This window comes from Mirounga leonina, unplaced genomic scaffold, assembly GCF_011800145.1.
Source record: "Mirounga leonina isolate KUSES-001 unplaced genomic scaffold, KU_Mleo_1.0 Mir_101595, whole genome shotgun sequence".
Lineage (NCBI taxonomy): Eukaryota > Metazoa > Chordata > Mammalia > Carnivora > Phocidae > Mirounga > Mirounga leonina.
In genome coordinates this window covers 14,691,696-14,711,454 of record NW_023270158.1, presented here as the reverse complement: position 1 = coordinate 14,711,454, position 19,759 = coordinate 14,691,696, and the positions used below count along the sequence as shown (strand labels likewise).

General features: G+C 35.6%; 1 protein-coding gene across 1 annotated transcript in view; it reads right to left on the bottom strand.

Moving 5' to 3' along the window:
• Nucleotides 1–19,759, bottom strand: part of IL1RAPL1 (interleukin 1 receptor accessory protein like 1) — a 1,375,052-nt gene that overhangs the window by 290,946 nt on the left and 1,064,347 nt on the right. The window contains exon 6 of the mRNA XM_035001062.1: nt 17,671–17,745. Within this exon, the coding sequence (XP_034856953.1) occupies nt 17,671–17,745 (75 nt within the window). The remainder of the gene's footprint in view (nt 1–17,670; nt 17,746–19,759) is intronic.

Genomic DNA, 19,759 nt, shown 5'->3' with positions numbered 1-19,759 from the left:
TGCTGCTTTTTAAAGAGTGAAAAACTCTGATGAACTACCCACTCTTCTATCTCCTTTTCTCACATTAACTTTTGCAGCTCACGAGACATTCTGTTCATGAACATTCTAAGTACTTCCATTCTTAAGTGCCTTGAAAAGAAATTTCATGCTTGAAGATCAGTGGAAGAAGAAAAGTGTCTGTTAAAATGTACTTGAGAGAACAGAAGTACAAAAAAATGGGAATGAGAAAATAAGAGGCAAAGATGAACAGAAGCAGATCCAGAAGACAAGCAACTGAATAGGAAAAAAAACAAACAAAAACCTGAGAAACATTTCAAGGACAAATTCATATTCAAGCATTATCACTAGATGTTCTATCTGATAAGACACAGGATCTGTTAACAGTAAATGAAGTAGTCCATAAAGATGAGACCATTCTAAATATTACAGAAGGGTCATAGATTCAAGAGAACAATGCTCACAATTAGAATTTAACAAAGGAACGAAGAAGGAAACAACAATCAACACACTATTGTATAGAAATATCTGTAAAATGGAGGCACAATACAAACATAATAGACAGTTGAAAAGATGAAATGAGACAACATACAAAAATGCCTTGCAAATATAAGCCACTCCAAAAGCAAAAGAGAGATTATGATCATTAATCAAGGAAAGCTACATTTATAGGGCCTTGACTTTCTAGCTGATTAAAATGCTCATTTGAATGAGAGCTGATACTCAGTCATAGCTGAAATTATAAACAATGACACAAAGTCTTGGCCTCTTCTTGAGGAAGAAGGGTCATCTCTGAGGCTTCTGTCTGCCTGTCTACCTACCTACCTACCTACCTACCTACCTATCTTCCTATCTGGATTTTAGCAGACTTTGTGCCTGCTAGACACTCAGTAACAGAATAGTAAATGGAACTAGTCAACTCATTTCTCATTCTGTGCCCCTCAGATTGTAAAGTATATTAGACTAAACTTTAGAGATCTGCCTTAAACTCAAGATGCCAGTTAACCCCCTAACCAAGACCAGTTTCCTGGCTGAACTCTGATATGTAACTGTTTTTTTTTTTTTTAAACCCCTATTTATTTCTCCAAATTCAACCTACTGCTCTGTGTTGACCTTCAATGGCCATCTGATTTTTCCTCCCCTGTCTGATCTGGAATTGATTTATTGCCAGGCTTCCCAGTTAGATCTTCATAGCTCAGCCAGACTCCTAGGCCCTTCTTTATCTGTCTCCCTCATCCATAAAGTAGGATATTCAATCACAGCAGGCAATCAAATCAAAACAAACAGTTTTAGTGTGGTTTAGTCTGTTGCCCTGTAGTATACAGCTACTGAAAAGGGTGAGTTATAAATGTTGGATTTTATTTATGAGTATTAAACCTGAGTAAATGCTACACGATTTGTTCATTCATTTAGCAGGTATTGACCTACACATTAGGGATGTGAAGATGAAAACATTGTAGTCCATTCTTTAAGAGTTCCAAGTGCAGTAAGGGAAACACGCATAATGATATGTACACCAAATGAGAGAAATGCTCTAACAAAAATATGTGAAAGAGACTTGCTAGCACTTGAGAAGTGTTATTTAATTCTTTCTAGTAGGAGTGGAGTCAGGGAAGGCTTCATAAAGTTGACACTGACATGCATCTTAAAATTTGAGTAAACAGGCACAGGCAATAGAGGCAGGAGAGGGAATTCCAGATGGCAGGCATTGCATGTGCAAAGGGTGGAGTCATGGAAGTCCATGGCATCAGGAAGAATGCCTGGCCCATGGTGTAAACTTAGTAGGAGGATATATGAAATAATGAAGATAAAATGGAATCAGATCGTGAAGGGACTGGCCTTTCTCCTCAAGCCACAGGGCAAACATGGTATTTTTAAGCAGAGAATCTAACATTATTCCAATTTTACAAAGATATTTTTCTTACCAAAATAAACTAAGAGTCTGACAAATTAACTTTATTTTAATTTTTGGTATTTGGGACTAAAAATTCTTATGCCCATTATAGGATTTCTACTTTCCATTGCTTCCACTCTTGACCTTGATGATTGTACACAGAAATGATGATTGCATTAAACTCATGAAAGCCACTGCATGTAAGCTCTAATTAATAAGGCAAGAGTAATCACAGATCCTATAATCTATCCTTTTCTTGGTACATCTTTGCAAGTAAATTAGGTAATGTCCATTTTTAAGTATGGAACCTTAGAAGCAAAGATATATCCAGGGAAAATTTGGAGAGAAAGGAGTAAGTAAAAATGTCTGCTGGAATAGTTGATAGGTGTTTCTACTTCTGTTAACTTAGCAAGTCTGTGATAACAAAATAGCCATGATTACTTCTCTGTGGGGCCAGATTGCTAAAGAGAATTTGCCATTTGATTCTACCTCCATGATTCCTATATCACCTGATGGGGTGATTCTCTCTTTATAATTAACTGGGTTGCTCTAAACTCCTTGATTCGCTGATGATAGATCTTATTCTATTAGTAGTTCCAACATGTTGCAAATCAGTCTGTAGCATGTTCCAATCTATAGCACGATAGAACAGATTCATATTCCATGACAGCCATTCTGAATCCAGATCCAATTAACCTACATGATTTTTAGGGTGCCACCACAGTGCAACTGTATTTGGTGATATGAACACTGGATCTGCCAACTGAGGGACTAGACGTGAGGCCATTAGACTAAAACTATGTACCACACATGTCTTATTTGACCCATATGGTATACAAAAATGAATGTGGATTCCTTTAAGTAGGACATATGTTCCCCACTTTGCCATAGTCCCCACTGCTCTTTACTGCATCACACCTGGCCTTATTCTACTCATTTGTATTACATGAACTTCACTCTATAACCCAAGCTGTAGCATTTCTGTCTTTTCAGGAACCATACCTTTTACCTGAAAATGCCTTTGACAGCTGAGCAGCTGACATTTGGTTTGGGGTTGACATTAGGCTCAAGGTTGAGAGATAACATAACACACAGAGACAGTGGCAAGGTGATGCAGGTGGAGCTGAGAAGTACGCACTTCAGACAAAGGGGAAGTCAGTACTGGTTGAGAGGAGGCAAGAAAGAGTTTTCAGCCTGAGAGAGACTGCACTCAAAGACATCCGTCTGACTAATTCTGCTCCCACTAAGCTAATGAACAGACATAATAAGGATGACAGCTAAATTAATAGGATGTGGATTAACCAAGGACTTTCAAGAAAACAAATACTGAATATGAAAACTTAGCCCCTGTAATAACTGTTGCTTTGTCCTCTTCATCTGGTACAAGCCCCATCCCTCCGCCCCCCGACATTCATGTACTCACACCCACACAGGCTTCCTCACCACAGGAGAGAGAGCATACAAGGGCTGCTGAGCCAACGCATCTCACTTCTGATGCCATAGTAATCTGTTCAAAATTTAGATCTGTAACCTAAGCTAGGCCAATCAGAATTCCTCCTCAGAGAATCTCCAACTCCAGCTAGAGTTCCAAACTCCACTTTCTGTCCTGGTTAGAACTTAGCAGAGCACTGCCCTCACCCTATAAGCTTGCCCACCCCCTGTCATGCTCCACCTCTAAAAAGGGTGACATGCAGAGAGAAGCAGAGAAGAACAGAAAATCAGTGTTTCCAGTCATCCTCGAGGCTGGCCCTGCTCCTGCCTTTTAAGTGGTTTGTCACTTGTGATAAAATATCAGAACCTGTGAGTCCTTAGAGTTGTCTAGGCACAGGAAGCTGATCCAAAAAAATTCTCAAATTAACTCTTGCTTGAAATAGCCATTTATTTGAGGCAAAAGGAAAAGTTTTTGGATTATTTTCCCTACACATTGTTCATCTGTTTGTGTTAATTTTCTATTTTATTTCATGCACATATATAGTGACTGAAAAAAATAAAGGCCTGTCTACTCCAAATCTGTCAACAGTAGAATTCTCTCTTGATTTGACATTTCTTTCATAGATAGTAACTGATGTTCTCTGTGACACTTAACTTCACCTGCAGCTACTAGTTCATGTATTCATCTAATCAAAGATTCACTTACTTTATTTATCTCCTATTATATAAAAATGTTACTCCCACTCTCTAATTGGTAGCAAATCCTAATAAACAGTATTAGGGTGGAAATACATTATTCATGGGAAATAGAGAAGGGCTTTTTTTCCCTCAAAAAATAATCATTACAAATTACATCTATATCTAAAAAACTTTGTATAAATCCTTCTATAAATATAATGTGACATATAATTCTGAAGCAAATATCCATCCTACTTATTAATAGGTTATACATAATAAGTAGAATGCAAATGAGTCTAATTGCACCTCAAGTAATTTTAGCCAAAATTAGGTACATTATTCAGAAAGCATTTAAAAAATGTAATCAATGAATTAAATCTTAAAGTTGCCAAGATAACTGACATTATCAAATCAGAAATATACATTCATCAGAAACACGGAAATCTTTCTTTTAAGAAGAGAAAACAAAAACACTGAACTTTCCCTAAGCTATTTCACATAATGGCTTCTTACTGAAGATTTGTAGTAATAATATCAAATTTTCCTAAAACTCATCATATTGTAAGTATCCTATTTCCAGTGATGGCTTGATATGACAGGATGCATTCAACTTAATTTTTCTTTCTTTTTTTTTTTTTAAAGATTTTATTTATTTATTTGAGACAGAGAGAATGAGAGAAAGAGAGAGAGCACATGAGAGGGGGGAGGGTCAGAGGGAGAAGCAGATTCCCTGCTGAGCAGGGAGCCTGATGTGGGACTCGATCCCGGGACTCCAGGATCATGACCTGAGCCGAAGGCAGTCGCTTAACCAACTGAGCCACCCAGGCGCCCTCAACTTAATTTTTCCAGAAAAGCATTGCACTTTCCTTTGTTCTCTTCCTACTCAAAGAGCTGCCAAGTTTCTGTAAACACAATTCTTCAGCAAGTGTGAGATGGGTGCCCTGCTTTTATTAAACTAGAAACAAAAATTCTCTGAGACTGAGAAAGCATGTCTTGTAGTCTACCTATAAGTTTGAGGAGACCATTGTGAGGAAGTCAGAGGGGAGAAGAAATCACGGACTCTTCTGGAATCCTAAGGAGATTGAAGTCTTTCTCTCATGCTTACTGTGGACAAGAAGTAGAAGTGGGAGGTGCTGACCAGACCACTGATCCAAGACTTACTTCAATACAGTTGAATTTTGGAAGTAAAAACTCCGATACAGTTTTTCTTTGATTTTTAACATTATTCAACTGGATAATATATACTATAGCTAGATTTTACAAACTTTAGGAAATTTTTTAAAATCCTTAACTGTTTCTGAGAAAGTAACATTGGCCTTGTGTGTAGTGAATTGGAAAAGAGGCCTCTTCATGAGAATTTACTGTGAGGCTCAGGTTTTAAAGCCTTCTGGATATTCTATACATTGGGCTGAACTTCCGTGTTCTGGAACATATCATTTAGGACATCCTAAAAGGTGACTGTTTAGACATTCAGAAAATAATGAATCAAATTTCACTATATATATTTTCATATTAAAAAGAAAAACCTTACTAAATACATGTGAATACATTAAGAAGAAAATTAAATGATCAGCAGAATGATGTAATGCAAAGGGCCATATAAATTCCAGAAGAATCGAAATACAAAATGCTCCCTTAAAACTTGGAAATAAGAACTCTCATCACAATTATAGATGTGGAAAAACAAATGACACCACCAGCAGTCATTCTATTAGGGTACATTTCAACAAAACCAAGACAAACAGGATAATATAATGGCCTTCAAAGTGTATACCTTACACCAATAAACTGTCTTGTCATAACTGAACATGAGGCATTCTGGTTCCTCAAATATTCTACCCTACCACATCAATTTTCAAAGAATTAGGTTCAGATAAAAATACTGTTGATTCTGAAGCTGGTGAATAAAATTTAATATTTTCTCAGAGAAGGCATAAAGTCTCAATGGGGACATCAGTTTCTGGTGATGGACAAGGCGAAGCCATATGAAGTGATGGGTGGCTGATCTTTAACCTGAATTAGTTAGAAATACCACTTGCAGTTTCATGTTAATGAACTTCATCTTAGGAAAATGTAGAAATTTGCCCTACCATGGGGTAAAGTTATGGGGGCGATTATTCAATCATAAAAGGATTCTTAAATAAAATTATTCACCACAGAGTTTCTTTAAAGAGCGTATTTCCCTTGTGCATATAAATCTTTCATTGACATTAGCTGCTTAAGAGAGACTGGGGGACAGAGCCTCTTAAAACTGACATGTTAAGCCACTATTAATTAAAGATCAATCGAAAATGAAAGGAATACCTCTCTGAAGTTATGATGATTCAATTTACCCACAAATCTGTAGGAACATATTAAGTTGGTAGAGTAAGGTATGACTGGAATGTTAAGTGTTTTAACATTAAACCATAAAATACTGGTATCCTATTTTCATAATCATATTCAAGCAGAAGTTATTTTTCATGAAGAGTCTGCATATAATTTAGGAATGCTCAGTTATTTCGCCAAAATTCAAGAGGAAATTTATGGATGAACATCTCTCTTTATATTCAAATTTTAAATGATGAGGGTCTTTTTATAGCTTCTATTTTAATGAACATCAGTCATGTGGTACATACCTTTATTCTGAAACCTCTTTCAATATTCTACACCATAATGTTTTTTGATAGGTTTATTTCTGATAAATTGGCATTTACTTTGCAAATTCAGAAGGAGTTCTCGTTAACATAACGATACTCACTGCATGTTTCTATGCTAGTAAACTTCAATCATTACGAATGATTCAGAAAGCTTTGTGATAACAGTGCCTGTCAGAGGAAAAGCAGTATTTTTCTGTAAAATGAATATGACTGTCGCCAAAACCTTCAGGAGGTACTTGACAGGCATAATGGTTTGATGGTCTGTTTTGTAAAATTATTCTCTTGTCTTTTGTCTTAAGAAATATTATATCTGAATTTCTTTAGTTTAGAAAAATAACCTTTTTCAATCTTACTTTCCTCTTGATGGTCATTTACAAATTTGTGTGGCATAGTGTCCATTACATGGTCATTTTTTTTAAAGAATAGGAATAATTTTCTTCTGTCAGAACTATGTACTTACTATATGCATTTGGGTAGACTTATTGAAGAAGTAATCTAAAATCAATAATTCCTTTAAGATAAAATCTAATGTGAGTAGAAAAATTTAATGTGCATATTGTGTTCTTAGAGGGGAAGTAGAAATTAATTTTCTAAAATATTATCCATCCAATAACAAAGCCCATGTCTGCTCTAGTATGATACTCTAGTAAGAACATAAACATGATCAAATAATCATTGGCATTCAGAATGCATTTCAGGAATCTTCCATATACAGCATTCAATATATAGCATTAAAATATCTCAACTACTAGCAGGAAGCACATATTGACTACTTATATCTTATCAGGTGATGTACTAATCTTTACATGCATTATCTCTTTATTTTTTTTATAAGATTTTTTATTTATTTATTTGACAGAGAGAGAGAGAGAGACAGCTAGAGAGGGAACACAAGCAGGGGGAGTGGGAGAGGGAGAAGCAGGCTTCCCGCGGAGCAGGGAGTCCGATGCAGGGCTCGATCCCAGGACCCTGGGATCATGACCTGAGCCGAAGGCAGATGCTTAACGACTGAGCCACCCAGGCGCCCTGCATTATCTCTTTAAATACCCACATTAACTCCATAGAGGTAGGTCTTTTCATAGTGCCTTTTTTATTGGTTAGGAAAATGAGGGCTGCTTGTTGAAGGTTATACTAGTAGTAAGTGGCAGAGCTGGACTGTCATCTAGGTCTGTGGGACAGAATGACCTGAACTGGGAACCAGTGCCATATGCTTCCTTTTTATTATAAACAAAATAATTGAATAATAATAATATGAAGAAGAAGAAGAAGAAGAAGAAGGAGGAGGAGGAGGAGGAGGAGGAGGAGGAGGAGGAGGAGGGGAAAACCATGATGATGAGAACAAATTTGTTTTTGTAAAATTTGTGATATAAAAACATATAGTAATTTTTTATCTCTTTTTTCTCATCAGTTAAAGGAAAGATTTGATTTTTTTTTAAAAGGTTTTATTTAATTATTTGTCAGAGAGAGAGAGACCGAGCACAAGCAGGGGAAGAGGCAGGGCAGAGGGAGAAGCAGGCTCCCCGCTGAGCAGGGAGCCCGATGCAGCACTCTATCTCCGGACCCCGGGATCATGACCTGAGCTGAAGGTGGACACTTAACCGACTGAGCCACCCAGGTGCCCCAGGAAAGATTTGATTAGGTAACTATCAAAGCAACTCCACTTCCTAAAGTTCCTAAATTTAGAGTTGTGGAGAGTTACACATATCTAGTTGCTTAGGTGGTCAACAACACATAAAATAGTGCTGTAACAAAAGAGTAATCTGCATGATTGGTGTCTGTGTCCAACAAACTATACCAGAACTAGATCCAAAGCTGGGTATTTCAATGGACTCTCTGTACTGGTTTTGTGACAATACTCTTGGACCTTTTCTTTCTTCCCATCTTTCTTCCTCCTTTTGGCCCTTTTCCAAGGTAAGAACAAGCAGGTGTAATTACATTGACTCTATTCCAGTTTTTAATGCATTTTAACAAGTGCATCAACTGGTTTCCAGATTTTCAGATATCAGTGACCCATAGCCACTGCTCTAATGTCCATCTCCATCTTCCTTTGGGTTTCAAGCCTGTCATAGCATTAGGCCTTTAGCATTTAACACTTAAAAAGGAAGTTCTACTTCTGCTTAGATAGCAATTTTTTTAAAGGTTTTATTTATTTATTTGACAGACAGAGACACAGCAAGAGAGGGAACACAAGCAGGAGGAGTGAGAGAGGGAGAAGCAGGCTTCCCGCAGAGCAGGGAGCCCGATACGGGGCTCGATCCCAGGACTCTGGGATCATGACCTGAGCTGAAGGCAGACTCTTAACGACTGAGCCACCCAGGTGCCCCTAGATAGCAATTTTTAACGCAAACATACAAGTTGCATTTTCACCCAGCCTGTTCCTCCTCTCTAGCGCTAAAAAAAGACTTTGATTTAGAAATCTGTGAGATTCATATAAGTTAGGGCATATAATGACCTAATAATACTAATACTAGTTTCCATTTGTTGATTTCTCATTTGCTTTAGGATATGAAATATTAACTAAATACTAATATGAATAATATTCCTCCTCAGGTTAGAATCATAATTTTTAAGGGACTTCTGGTTTCAAAAGTAAGATATCAGCCCACTATAGCTGTCAAGAATTATTACTTTCATTTATCATGGCATGATAAATTTGGATTGAGTAGAACTGAATGCCATCAGCTTATATAATTATAATACCAGTCTTTATTTGCTTTTACATGCTTTAATTATGATGTCTATTTGTCCAGAAACTCCAATTTATGTCTAACAAGCTTCATGCCAGGCAACAGAGCTATGCTCCTCTGCATATCTTTCTCAAGTGGGCAACAAGTACATCATTTTTCATCTAAAACTTGGACTTTGGATACACGTGTTCTTATCCAGAAGGAAAAGGAAGTTTTTACAGTTTTTTATATGAGTCTGTCAGTGCAAACATGTCTTGTACTTTCCCTATGGGGCAGTAAAAACAAAATCAACAACATTACATTTGCTCACGACAACCAGAAGAGTAATTGTGAATGGAAAAACCCAGTCAATGTTGACTGCCCTACCTCTTGGGAAGCAAGGTCATATTTGCATCACTTGCATGACTTAGCAACAGAGTATTTTTTAGCATCAACAGTATTATATGCCATTTTCCGAATCAGGTATCAAATTTAACACCCAAACTTTTGTTTCTAGGATACTGATATTAAGTACTTCCCTTCCTGAAAAAGGAAACAAAGAAGCTTCCCAATTTTAGTAAGCTAGAGTAGTAACTATTCACAAAAGTTATGTTTTGTTTCAAGCTATTAAAATATACACCTAGATAGCAAATGTTAGATAACAATTCCCTATGGGGTCTTCTTGGATTAAAAACTCAATTTGTATATTTGTAGTAAAACACATTCCAGGCACAATATATTTATATGCACAGCTCTAGGACATATAAGGCTCCCAGTTATGGAATGAATAAGTTATGGGAATAAAAGCTACCGCACAGAAAATAGAGTCAATGGTATTGTAATAGCATTGTATGGTGATAGACAATAGCTACACTTGCGGTGAGCATAGCATAATGTATTGAGTTGATGAATTACTATGCTGTATACATGAAACTAATGTAATAGCATGTGTCAACTATCCTCAAAAAAAGCATGAAGTAGAATAAGTTTCAATAATTAATTATTTAAGCAACATAGTAAATTAAATGTGTAATTTATATAACAAGAAGTTTTCCTATAAGGATATCAGTCAGGATCAATATAATATATAAGATATGAAAATTTTTCCCAATTTAAAATTCTGCAAGCTATAATACAGTATAACAGGGCACGATGTGCTACTTAAGTTCTAGTGTGACACTTTATTTTAATTAGCCTGTAACTAAATTGGATAAAGTTACATGTCCCTTTACTTGGACAGATGTCTAAAAATTTGAGGTTTCAATATTGTCATCAACCACTTTCCTCTCCATGTTAACATTGGTGAATCCTTGTTACTTGCTCAGATACAGAAGTGTTTGCTTTTTAACAAACTTCACAAACATATTAAATACTAAAGAAAAATAAAAGCACTATTGGGCAGTTTATTTAGTTCAGTCTCATTTTTTTCCTTTGTAGAAAATTTGGAGATGTGTGCCCTTTGTAGCATGTATACCTTGTCATCAATTAGTATTTATTGGCATTTCCTGTGCCTAGGATATATCACAAAGTTACTCTGAACTTTATTAAGAAACACAGAATCTAGAGAAAGTACTCAAATGAGTATTAGGATAAGCAAGAGAAGAAAATAGAGACTGTAGACATTCAATTAGGTTTCCTTTACCTAAATGGACTAGATTTATTTGAAACCCTCTAAATGTGGCTAATTCTGAAAAAAAGAGAGGCTGCTGTATGTAATGAGTAAAGAGTGAGAGAAAGAGGTAAGAAGGGAGCGGAAGAAGTAATTCTGATTTCAAAGGAAACTGACTTTTCCTTCAAAAGCATTGTTACAAAGATGTATCATTTTATTAATCTTACCAAAGATTAAAGAGTTATTATACTCATTAGAACTCTAAACTCTAAAATCTGTTAGAACTAATAAATGAATTCAGTAAAGTTGCAGGATACAAAGTCAATACACAGAAATTTGTTGCATTTCTATACACTAATTATTAACTACCAGAAAGAGAAATTAAGAAAACAATCCCATTTACAATTGTATCAAAAAGAATAAAATACCTAGGAATAAATTTAACCAAGCAGGTGAAATACCTGTATATTGAAAAATGTAAGACATTAATGAAATAAATTGAAGAAGATAAAAATAAATAGATAAACTAATGATGTACTGTATGGTGACTAACATAACATAATAAAAAAACATTTAAAAAATAAAAAATAAATAAAAAGGTATTCCATGCTCATGGATTGGAAGAATTAATATTATTAAAATCTGCAAACTACCCAAAGAAATATACAGATTTAATGCAACCCCTATCAAAATTCCAAAGGCATTTTTCACAGAAATAGAACAAACAATCCTAAAGTTTGTATGGAAACATAGAAGACTACAGATAGCCAAAGGCATCTTGATAAAGAAGAACAAAGCTGGAGGCATCATACTCCCTGATTTCAAACTATATTACAAAGTTATAGTAATTAAAAAATATGTATTGGCATAAAAACTGACATATAGATCAATGGAAAAGAATAGAGAGGCTTGAAATGATCTCACACATACATTGTCAATTAATTTATGAAAAAGAAGCCAAGAATATGCAATGGGAACAAGACAGCCTCTTTAGTAAATGGTGGTGGGAAAACTGGACAGTCACAAGCTAAAGAATGAAACTGGACTACTATCTTACACCATACACAAACATTAACTCAAAATGGATTACCAAATTGAATGTAAGACTTGAAATCATAAAACTTCTAAAGAAAAACATAGGCCATAGCTCCCTGACACCGGTTTTGACATGGAATTTTTGGATCCGACTCCAAAAGCAAAAGAAACAAAGTCAAAAATATACAAGTGGGATAACATCAAACTAAAAAGCTTCTGCATGACAAAGGAAGCCACCAACAAAATAAAAAGGCCACCTAATGAATCAGAGAAAATAATTACAGATCATGTATCTGAGGAGCTAATATTCAGAATACACAAACAACTCAAACAACTTAATAATAACGAAACACCCCCAATCTGATTTTAAAAAATGGAGAGAGATCTGAATAGTCATTTTTCAAAGAAGGCATACAAATGGCCAATGGAACATAAAAGGATGCTCAATGTTATTAATCATCAGGGAAATGCAAATCAAAACCATCCTGAGATATCACCTCACACCTGTCAGAATGGCTATCATTAAAAACACAACAAATAATAAATGTTGGAGAGGATGTGGAAAAAAGGAAACCCTGTGCACTGTTGGTGGGAATGTAAATTGGTGTAGCCACTGTGGAAAAGAGCATGGAGGTTCCTCAAAAAATTAAAAATAGAACTACTATATGATCCAGCAATTCTACTTCTGGGTATTTATTTATATTTTTTTTAAATTTTATTTTATTATGTTATGTTAGTGACCATACAATACATCATTAGTTTTTGATGTAGTGATCCACGATTCATTGTTTTCGTATACCACCCAGTGCTCCATGCAGTACGTGCCCTCCTTAATACCCAATCACAGGGCTAACCCATCCCCCCACCCCCCTCCCCTCTAAAACCCTCAGTTTGTTTCTCAGAGTCCATAGTCTCTCATGGTTCATCTCTCCCTCCGATTCCCCCCCATCATTTTTCCCTTCCTTCTCCTAATGTCCTCCATGCTATTCTTTATGTTCCACATATAAGTGAAACCATATGATAATTGACTTTCTTTGCTTGACTTAGTTCACTTAGCATAATCTCCTCCAGTCCCATCCATGTTGATGTAAAAGTTGGGTATTCATCCTTTCTGATGGCTGAGTAATATTCCATTGCATACATGGACCACATCTTCTTTTCCATTCATCGGTTGAAGGGCATCTCGGCTCTTTCCACAGTTTGGCTATTGCGGACATTGCTGCTATGAACATCAGGGTGCATATGGCCCTTCTTTTCACTACATCTGTGTCTTTGGGGTAAATACCCAGTAGTGCAATTGCTGGGTCATAGGGTAGCTCTATTTTTAAATTTTTGAGGCACCTCCACACTGTTTTCCAAGGTGGCTGTATCAACTTGCATTCCCACCAGCAGTGTAAGAGGGTTCCCCTTTCCCCACAACCTCTCCAATATTTGTTGTTTCTTGCCTTGTCAATTTTTGCCATTCTAACTGGTAATACATTTGTATCTCAGAAGAGATACAAATGGCTAACAGACACATGAAAAAATGTTCATCATCATTAGCCATCAGGGAAATTCAAATCAAAACCACACTGAGATACTTCTGGGTATTTATTTGAAGATAATGAAAACACCAATTTGCAAAGATTTTTATCCCTATGTTCATTACAGCATTGTTTTCAAGAGTCAAGATATGGAAACAATCCAAGTGTCCATCAGTGGATGAATGGATAAAGAAGATGTGGTGTGTGTGTGTGTGTGTGTGTATAGATAGAGATACAGAGAGAGATTTAGATATCTACAATGGGATACTACTCAGCCATAAAAAAGATTGAAATCTTGCAATTTGTGACAACCTGGATGGATCTTGAGGGTATTAAGCTAAGTGAAATAAGTCAGAAAGAGAAAAACAAATACTGTATGTTTTCTCGTAATTACATGTAGAATCTAAGGGGAAAAAAAACCCAAAACGAAACAAAAAACAAGTTCATAGATTCAGAGAACAGACTGGTGGTTACAAGAGGCAATGGACTGGAGAGTGGGAGAAATGGATGAACTTTTTTTTTGGTTTAAACAAGTTGAATTTAAACATTTTTTAAATTTATTATAGTTATTATATACTTCTGGTGAGAGTTCATACAACTTCTTTGGTTAGAATTCTGAAAATATAGCAAGAAACTTTAATAAAATTATTTGTTTTTACCTAGTATTTTTCCTTTTAGGAATTTGACCTGTTGAAATAATTATAAAGTTAAGGGAAAATGTATAAGTAAAGACCACTTCATCACTGTTTATAATGATGAAATTTGGAAAAAATCAAGTTTCCAGCAATATATATGAAATTATAGGACACTCACATGGATATCATGTAGGCATTAAATGGGTATTTTCTGAGAACATTTAATAGAAGCAGATTCTTTCCTGTAATTCTCCAAAATTTCTACCATTAACCTGTACAATCATTTTTTAAGCAAAAAACCAAAATTTAAATGCAGTGATACCCAGGTCTAGATGAGTAATTAAAGGTAATTTTCAGTCAATTTTAAGTTGTAAAGTATAATGTATCTCACTAGGTCAACGGTGGGATGGATTTCTACTCTTTGAAAGTCTGTTAATAATGGTAAATATAACATCCTTTGTTCTAGAAGGTTCTGAAAATGGGTTCCTGGCCATAACAAGAAGGCCACATTGCTGACTGACACCCTCAGGGCTCAAGCTCAGCCAGATTACAGTGTCTGTCTTTTGATTCCCTTAACTACCACAGCCTGAAAGGACTAAGTCAGGCTCACATCCTGAATTGACCTTCAGAATTGTACAGCATGATTTCTGGGATTTTACCCAATAAAGTGCTGTCCAGACATTTGCTGATGTCTTCAAGTTATTTAAAAAGGACAAAGTTCTTTTTTTTTACATTGTGAAGTAACACACTTGTGCCACTTAAAATGGAAATGCTAGGCTGTAACCACATTAAAACTGATTAAAATTCAAACCCACTAATTTACATATTTTATATGAATTGAGTTACTATTTTATCTTTCATCCTCAGTACTTTGCTTTTTTGTGCCTTTTGCTTTCTACACTGGAATAGTTTAAATGATTACTGTCAATCTTTCCAGTTTTGAGAAGATGAAGGAACTGGGAGAAAAAGAAGCCACAAGGGATGTGGAAAGGGAAAGGTGGGCACGGCCAACAAATGGCAGATGAAGGAGAATATGGTGATGAAGACAATTCCGTGCACCTCATGATTTTATCTATGACACTATTAATGAGTTTTATATATTTACAGACAAACTGGAGAACTGATAGGTTTACCATTACCAAGGAAAAATGGAACATTTGCCAGAATGTTCAAGTTAGGTCGCCAGACATATACCAACTCAGCTTTGTATAATTACTGATTATTGTTCTTATACTGTAGCTCACGTACTAGTTTTATTATCCTCTCACGTCAGTTTTCCCAATTTAGGACAGGGCTGAGTCTGACACCCGAGCTCTTGGCCAGTGAAACTGTTGGAGATTCTCACTTTCTCGTAAGAGTACATACCACTTAGAGGCTCTCTATTACTGGTCCTGACCACCCTCCTGACTCTCAACCCATGAAACTTCATTCAGTCCCCCTTTCTTAGGATGTAACACATTTGACCCTGTTGAATTTGATAGCTTTTTCAAGTCTGGAAAGGCAAAACTTAAATCCCCAGGAGGTGAAAAACCAAAGTACATATTGTAGAAAACAAATATATTTTAGGCATCTGGAGTCTTTTTGTTCAGTCCTTAATATTACTTTCTATTTGCACTTACCCTTTGTGATCAGCTATTCATCTACTCCAATACTATTGCAGTAATAACACTAACAGGGTAGTTTCTTCAAATCAACTGTTGCTCCCAAAATTCAAGGATTAAGGTTAAATTTCCCTAAATAGTAAATGATTTATCCTATACACTAACAATCAGAATCAGAAAATAAAATGAAACAAAAGTTGTTTAAAAGAATCCAAAGCCCAGGTTGATTTCTCTAGTTTACCTGGTATTTAAAGAGAACTCATGCTCCTTTTGGTGGTGGTAATAAAGGAGTTATAGTACTTCTCAGAACATTTTGCTAACACACATGCCTATTTTTCTTCAAATGAATATACAGCTGAAACTTCAAATTTGTATAAGAAATTTTCATATTTTCAAACCAATTTATTAGTCTTTATAATTTTTGTTCAAGAAAAAGTAATTTTTTTAAAAAAGAAAGCTTTACGAATTATTCCATTTTGTATAACATTTTAGTAGAATGTAGAGAACAATAGACAATATAAGAAAACCCAATGGGCAACCATCAATCACAGTATTCTTTTAATTATGTTGTCAAGTAAAGAGACACAATTAATTTCATTTTCACTATATTCATTACTGATAACTGGCACCATAAACCACTTCTTCTTTCCCGATATATATATATATATATCGTTTTGTATAACTCCTTAGAAATACATCTTTCTAGGAATGTGAAATGTGTATATGAGTGTGGCCACTTAGAATTTACATTTCAAAATTTCCTCAGAAAGTAGCAATAAAATCTAATATACTTTAATATACCATAACAGGAGTAAAGAGCATGATGCAATTTTAATATATCTCTTTGTTTCATATAGAGCTTTGCTTTAATGATGCTTGTGGTCTTCTATCTCAAAATAATGACAATTTGAATACTACTTGCATGTATATGGCATCAATTCAAAGGCTTGGGTTTATCATCAAAGAAGCATACTGCTACCCTGACTTGTATAAATCTTGCATATGTTCATGCCTTAAAGTTAGTAAATATTTCCAATGTTAGAAATCTGTTAACTATAATAATTTCATAGGTTCTAAGACCATACCTTTTTGCACTATAAATTTGAATATGACAAAAAAAATTGAATATACTATTACTAAAGATGATCACATCTGTAATCTTCATTTTGAAGATGATTTACAATTTTAATCCAAATTCTCAGTCCCAAAACAATAACATCGAAAGCTTAAGGGATGGTCTATCAATTCCTTTTTAGTTGCATATAATAAAGTATTTTACTGTGAAATGGTGAGTGTGGGAAAAAATTCCTTAACAAACATGAATATATGGTTAAAATTATACTGAATATAGATACACCACATTTGGAAATTCCAGACTGAATTCTAAGATAACTAAGTTAGAATTCTGATTTGTAGACAACTGGATATTTTTACCAAAGCAATTCTGTCCATGTTCTTATGTCCCAAACCTGTTAGTCCTTTAACCAAAAGTCACTTGCTCACATTTTATTAAAAATAAAATAGCATAATGTCCTTTACATTTGATTAGATAAAAATGATTTTTAACTGTAACGGTGACACTTACCTTAATGAATCTGTACCTTTCCTCCCAATTTTCAAAAATTGTGTTTTAATGTACTAACGGTATAAGTCAAAGAGTTGTAAAACCAGTTCAACCTTATAAAATGACAATATAATGCCACCAATAAGACCTTCATCCATCTCATTTCCTAACAACCATATGAAAAACACTTGAGTCTTTACATGCATATGTCCAGCTTGGTCCTAATGCACAGACTGTGGGGGATGGATTGGGCCATGTTTGCTGGGATTTCCTAATTTTGCTCCCTTTAAATACACACAGGTTTGGCTTAGAGGATGACATCAGGTTACAATCTAGGCTTATTAACTGTCAGAATGTACTGAGAAAAGACTATTAACCAGAATTAAGGAATTACTCACCCAGCTGAGTCTCCTGAATTGTCAGTTTACTTTCCATAGGATACAAAAGCTTGGGTGGCTTATCAGTCAGAGGGGCTGAAAAACAGTAACAATACAGACTTCTAGTTAACACTGCATGAGCTGAATGATAGAACACATTTTATTTTCCCAGATATTTTTCATTCTCAGAGCAGTGTGTCAAAGCATTCTACCAAGTAATGACTTTTTTTCAGGCGAGCTGAAAAGCTATTAGATTGTACACGAGTCAAATATAACACTTCCATATTGACAGTCACACGAGACCGTTGAAGTTGGAATCAGGATTGGCCAGTCCTTAAGAACATATGACTGTGCTTCATCAAATATTTTCAATTTGCACCTTGTTTTCCATTTTAAAGGGTACCCTACATTTTCTCTGTGTTAATTAAAGCTAAATGTGATATCTGTATTGTGCATTTTGACGATGTGGGGGACATAATGTCTTATTTTCCTTAATCCCTTTCCAAGTTTCCATACCCTGGATCACACTGCCTCAAAACCCCTAACTTAATAAATAGATTAAGTATTTCTTACACACGTAATCACTAAAGGGATAGCAGTGTGGCATTCAATTAGTACAAGTGCAGCTTGCACTTGTGAATATATTTTATATACTTGCCATTTACTCAAAACCCCTTATCACTATTATCCATTACATTTTGTAGCATTTATTGCTAATTTGCATGATATACCTGCTTTGATTTTTCAGCTTCCACATATTTCTGCTCTGAGCTCCCATCAATTTATCAGTTATCAGCCTACAGATCTAAGAGTTTTATTATGATGCCCCTTGAAGATAGGTGTCCCACTGCAGACTTCATTCCTAGCCAAACGAGACTGTCTGGACTTTAGACAAACAGACAGTTCTCCCTCATTAAGCCTCCCTCCCCACCCTCTCTGATTGAATCTCCCAGGTCCCTTGAAACTTGTCAAGGCAACTTCCACTGTGAAACAAGGACAGAAATGATCAGTTAAGGGCTGCTGAACTAAATGTTTTCACTCCGAGGGCTTTATTCCTTCCTTGCCAGGAGGCCATGCCAGTTTGGGTGATAACTAGAAGGCTGATCTACACAGCAGTGCCAGGACTTGGCCACATGTCCTCATCACCAAAGGATTCGAGAATTCAATCTGCCTCGGCAGCTCACCTTCATTTCTCTTTAACAGAAAACGCAGTCTGTGCAAATGAATCATGAACCCCCAGTGCAGAAAAACAGGGATGAGTTTTAAGAGTCCTGGTTTGGGACACCAACCTCACAGAGGATCAATAGCTTTCATTTGCAAGTAATTGAATGCATTATTCATTCATCTTCGTTAGCATTTAACAAACACAGGGACGGGAATGAGGGGAAAGGAAAGTTGGGGTAATGGGATGAGATAAATCACTCCAAAATTCTTCTTGAAGATTTGACATCTCTGATTAACCTTACTCTTATTTCTTGTCTACACTGAGATTTACAGATTTTTATTCTCCTACCAGCTAAATAAGTAGGTTATCCACTAAAGGTTGGCAAAACAGTTCACCATTACTAGGTCAAAAAGCCACATTTCCTAGGCTTGGATTCTCATATGCTTTCAGTGAACTTCAAAAGCAACTATGGTATCAAAATAACTGGCTTATTCAGGAAATTAACTCAATTTATAAAATTTTGTGATTATGTAGTTATAAGAAGACAACTCAACAGTTTGTTACAGAAAGCAGCTGAGAGAAATGTTCTCTGTTCAAACACATCCCACACTGACTTCTAGTAAGAGAACAAAACTATAGAGAAAGATAATAAAATGCAAATGTAGCACATTGTTTCAGGAATATAAAATGGTTTTGTGGTTCTCCACCTCAACCCACCACCTACCCTGTGGCATAAGGTTGTATCTTTAAGACTTTTCATATTACTCTCTATGTGATGACTCCAAGTTAGCAGAGGAATCAACGAATGTTGGAGCCAGAGAAAATTATATGCTTATTAATTCCTTTGATTTTTTAAATTGTGTTCCCTAAAGCCCTGTGATTTCCATAGTGCCCCTCTGGGCAGGTGAAGTGAAGATGGAGATAAAGCATGGTCCACATGGCTTG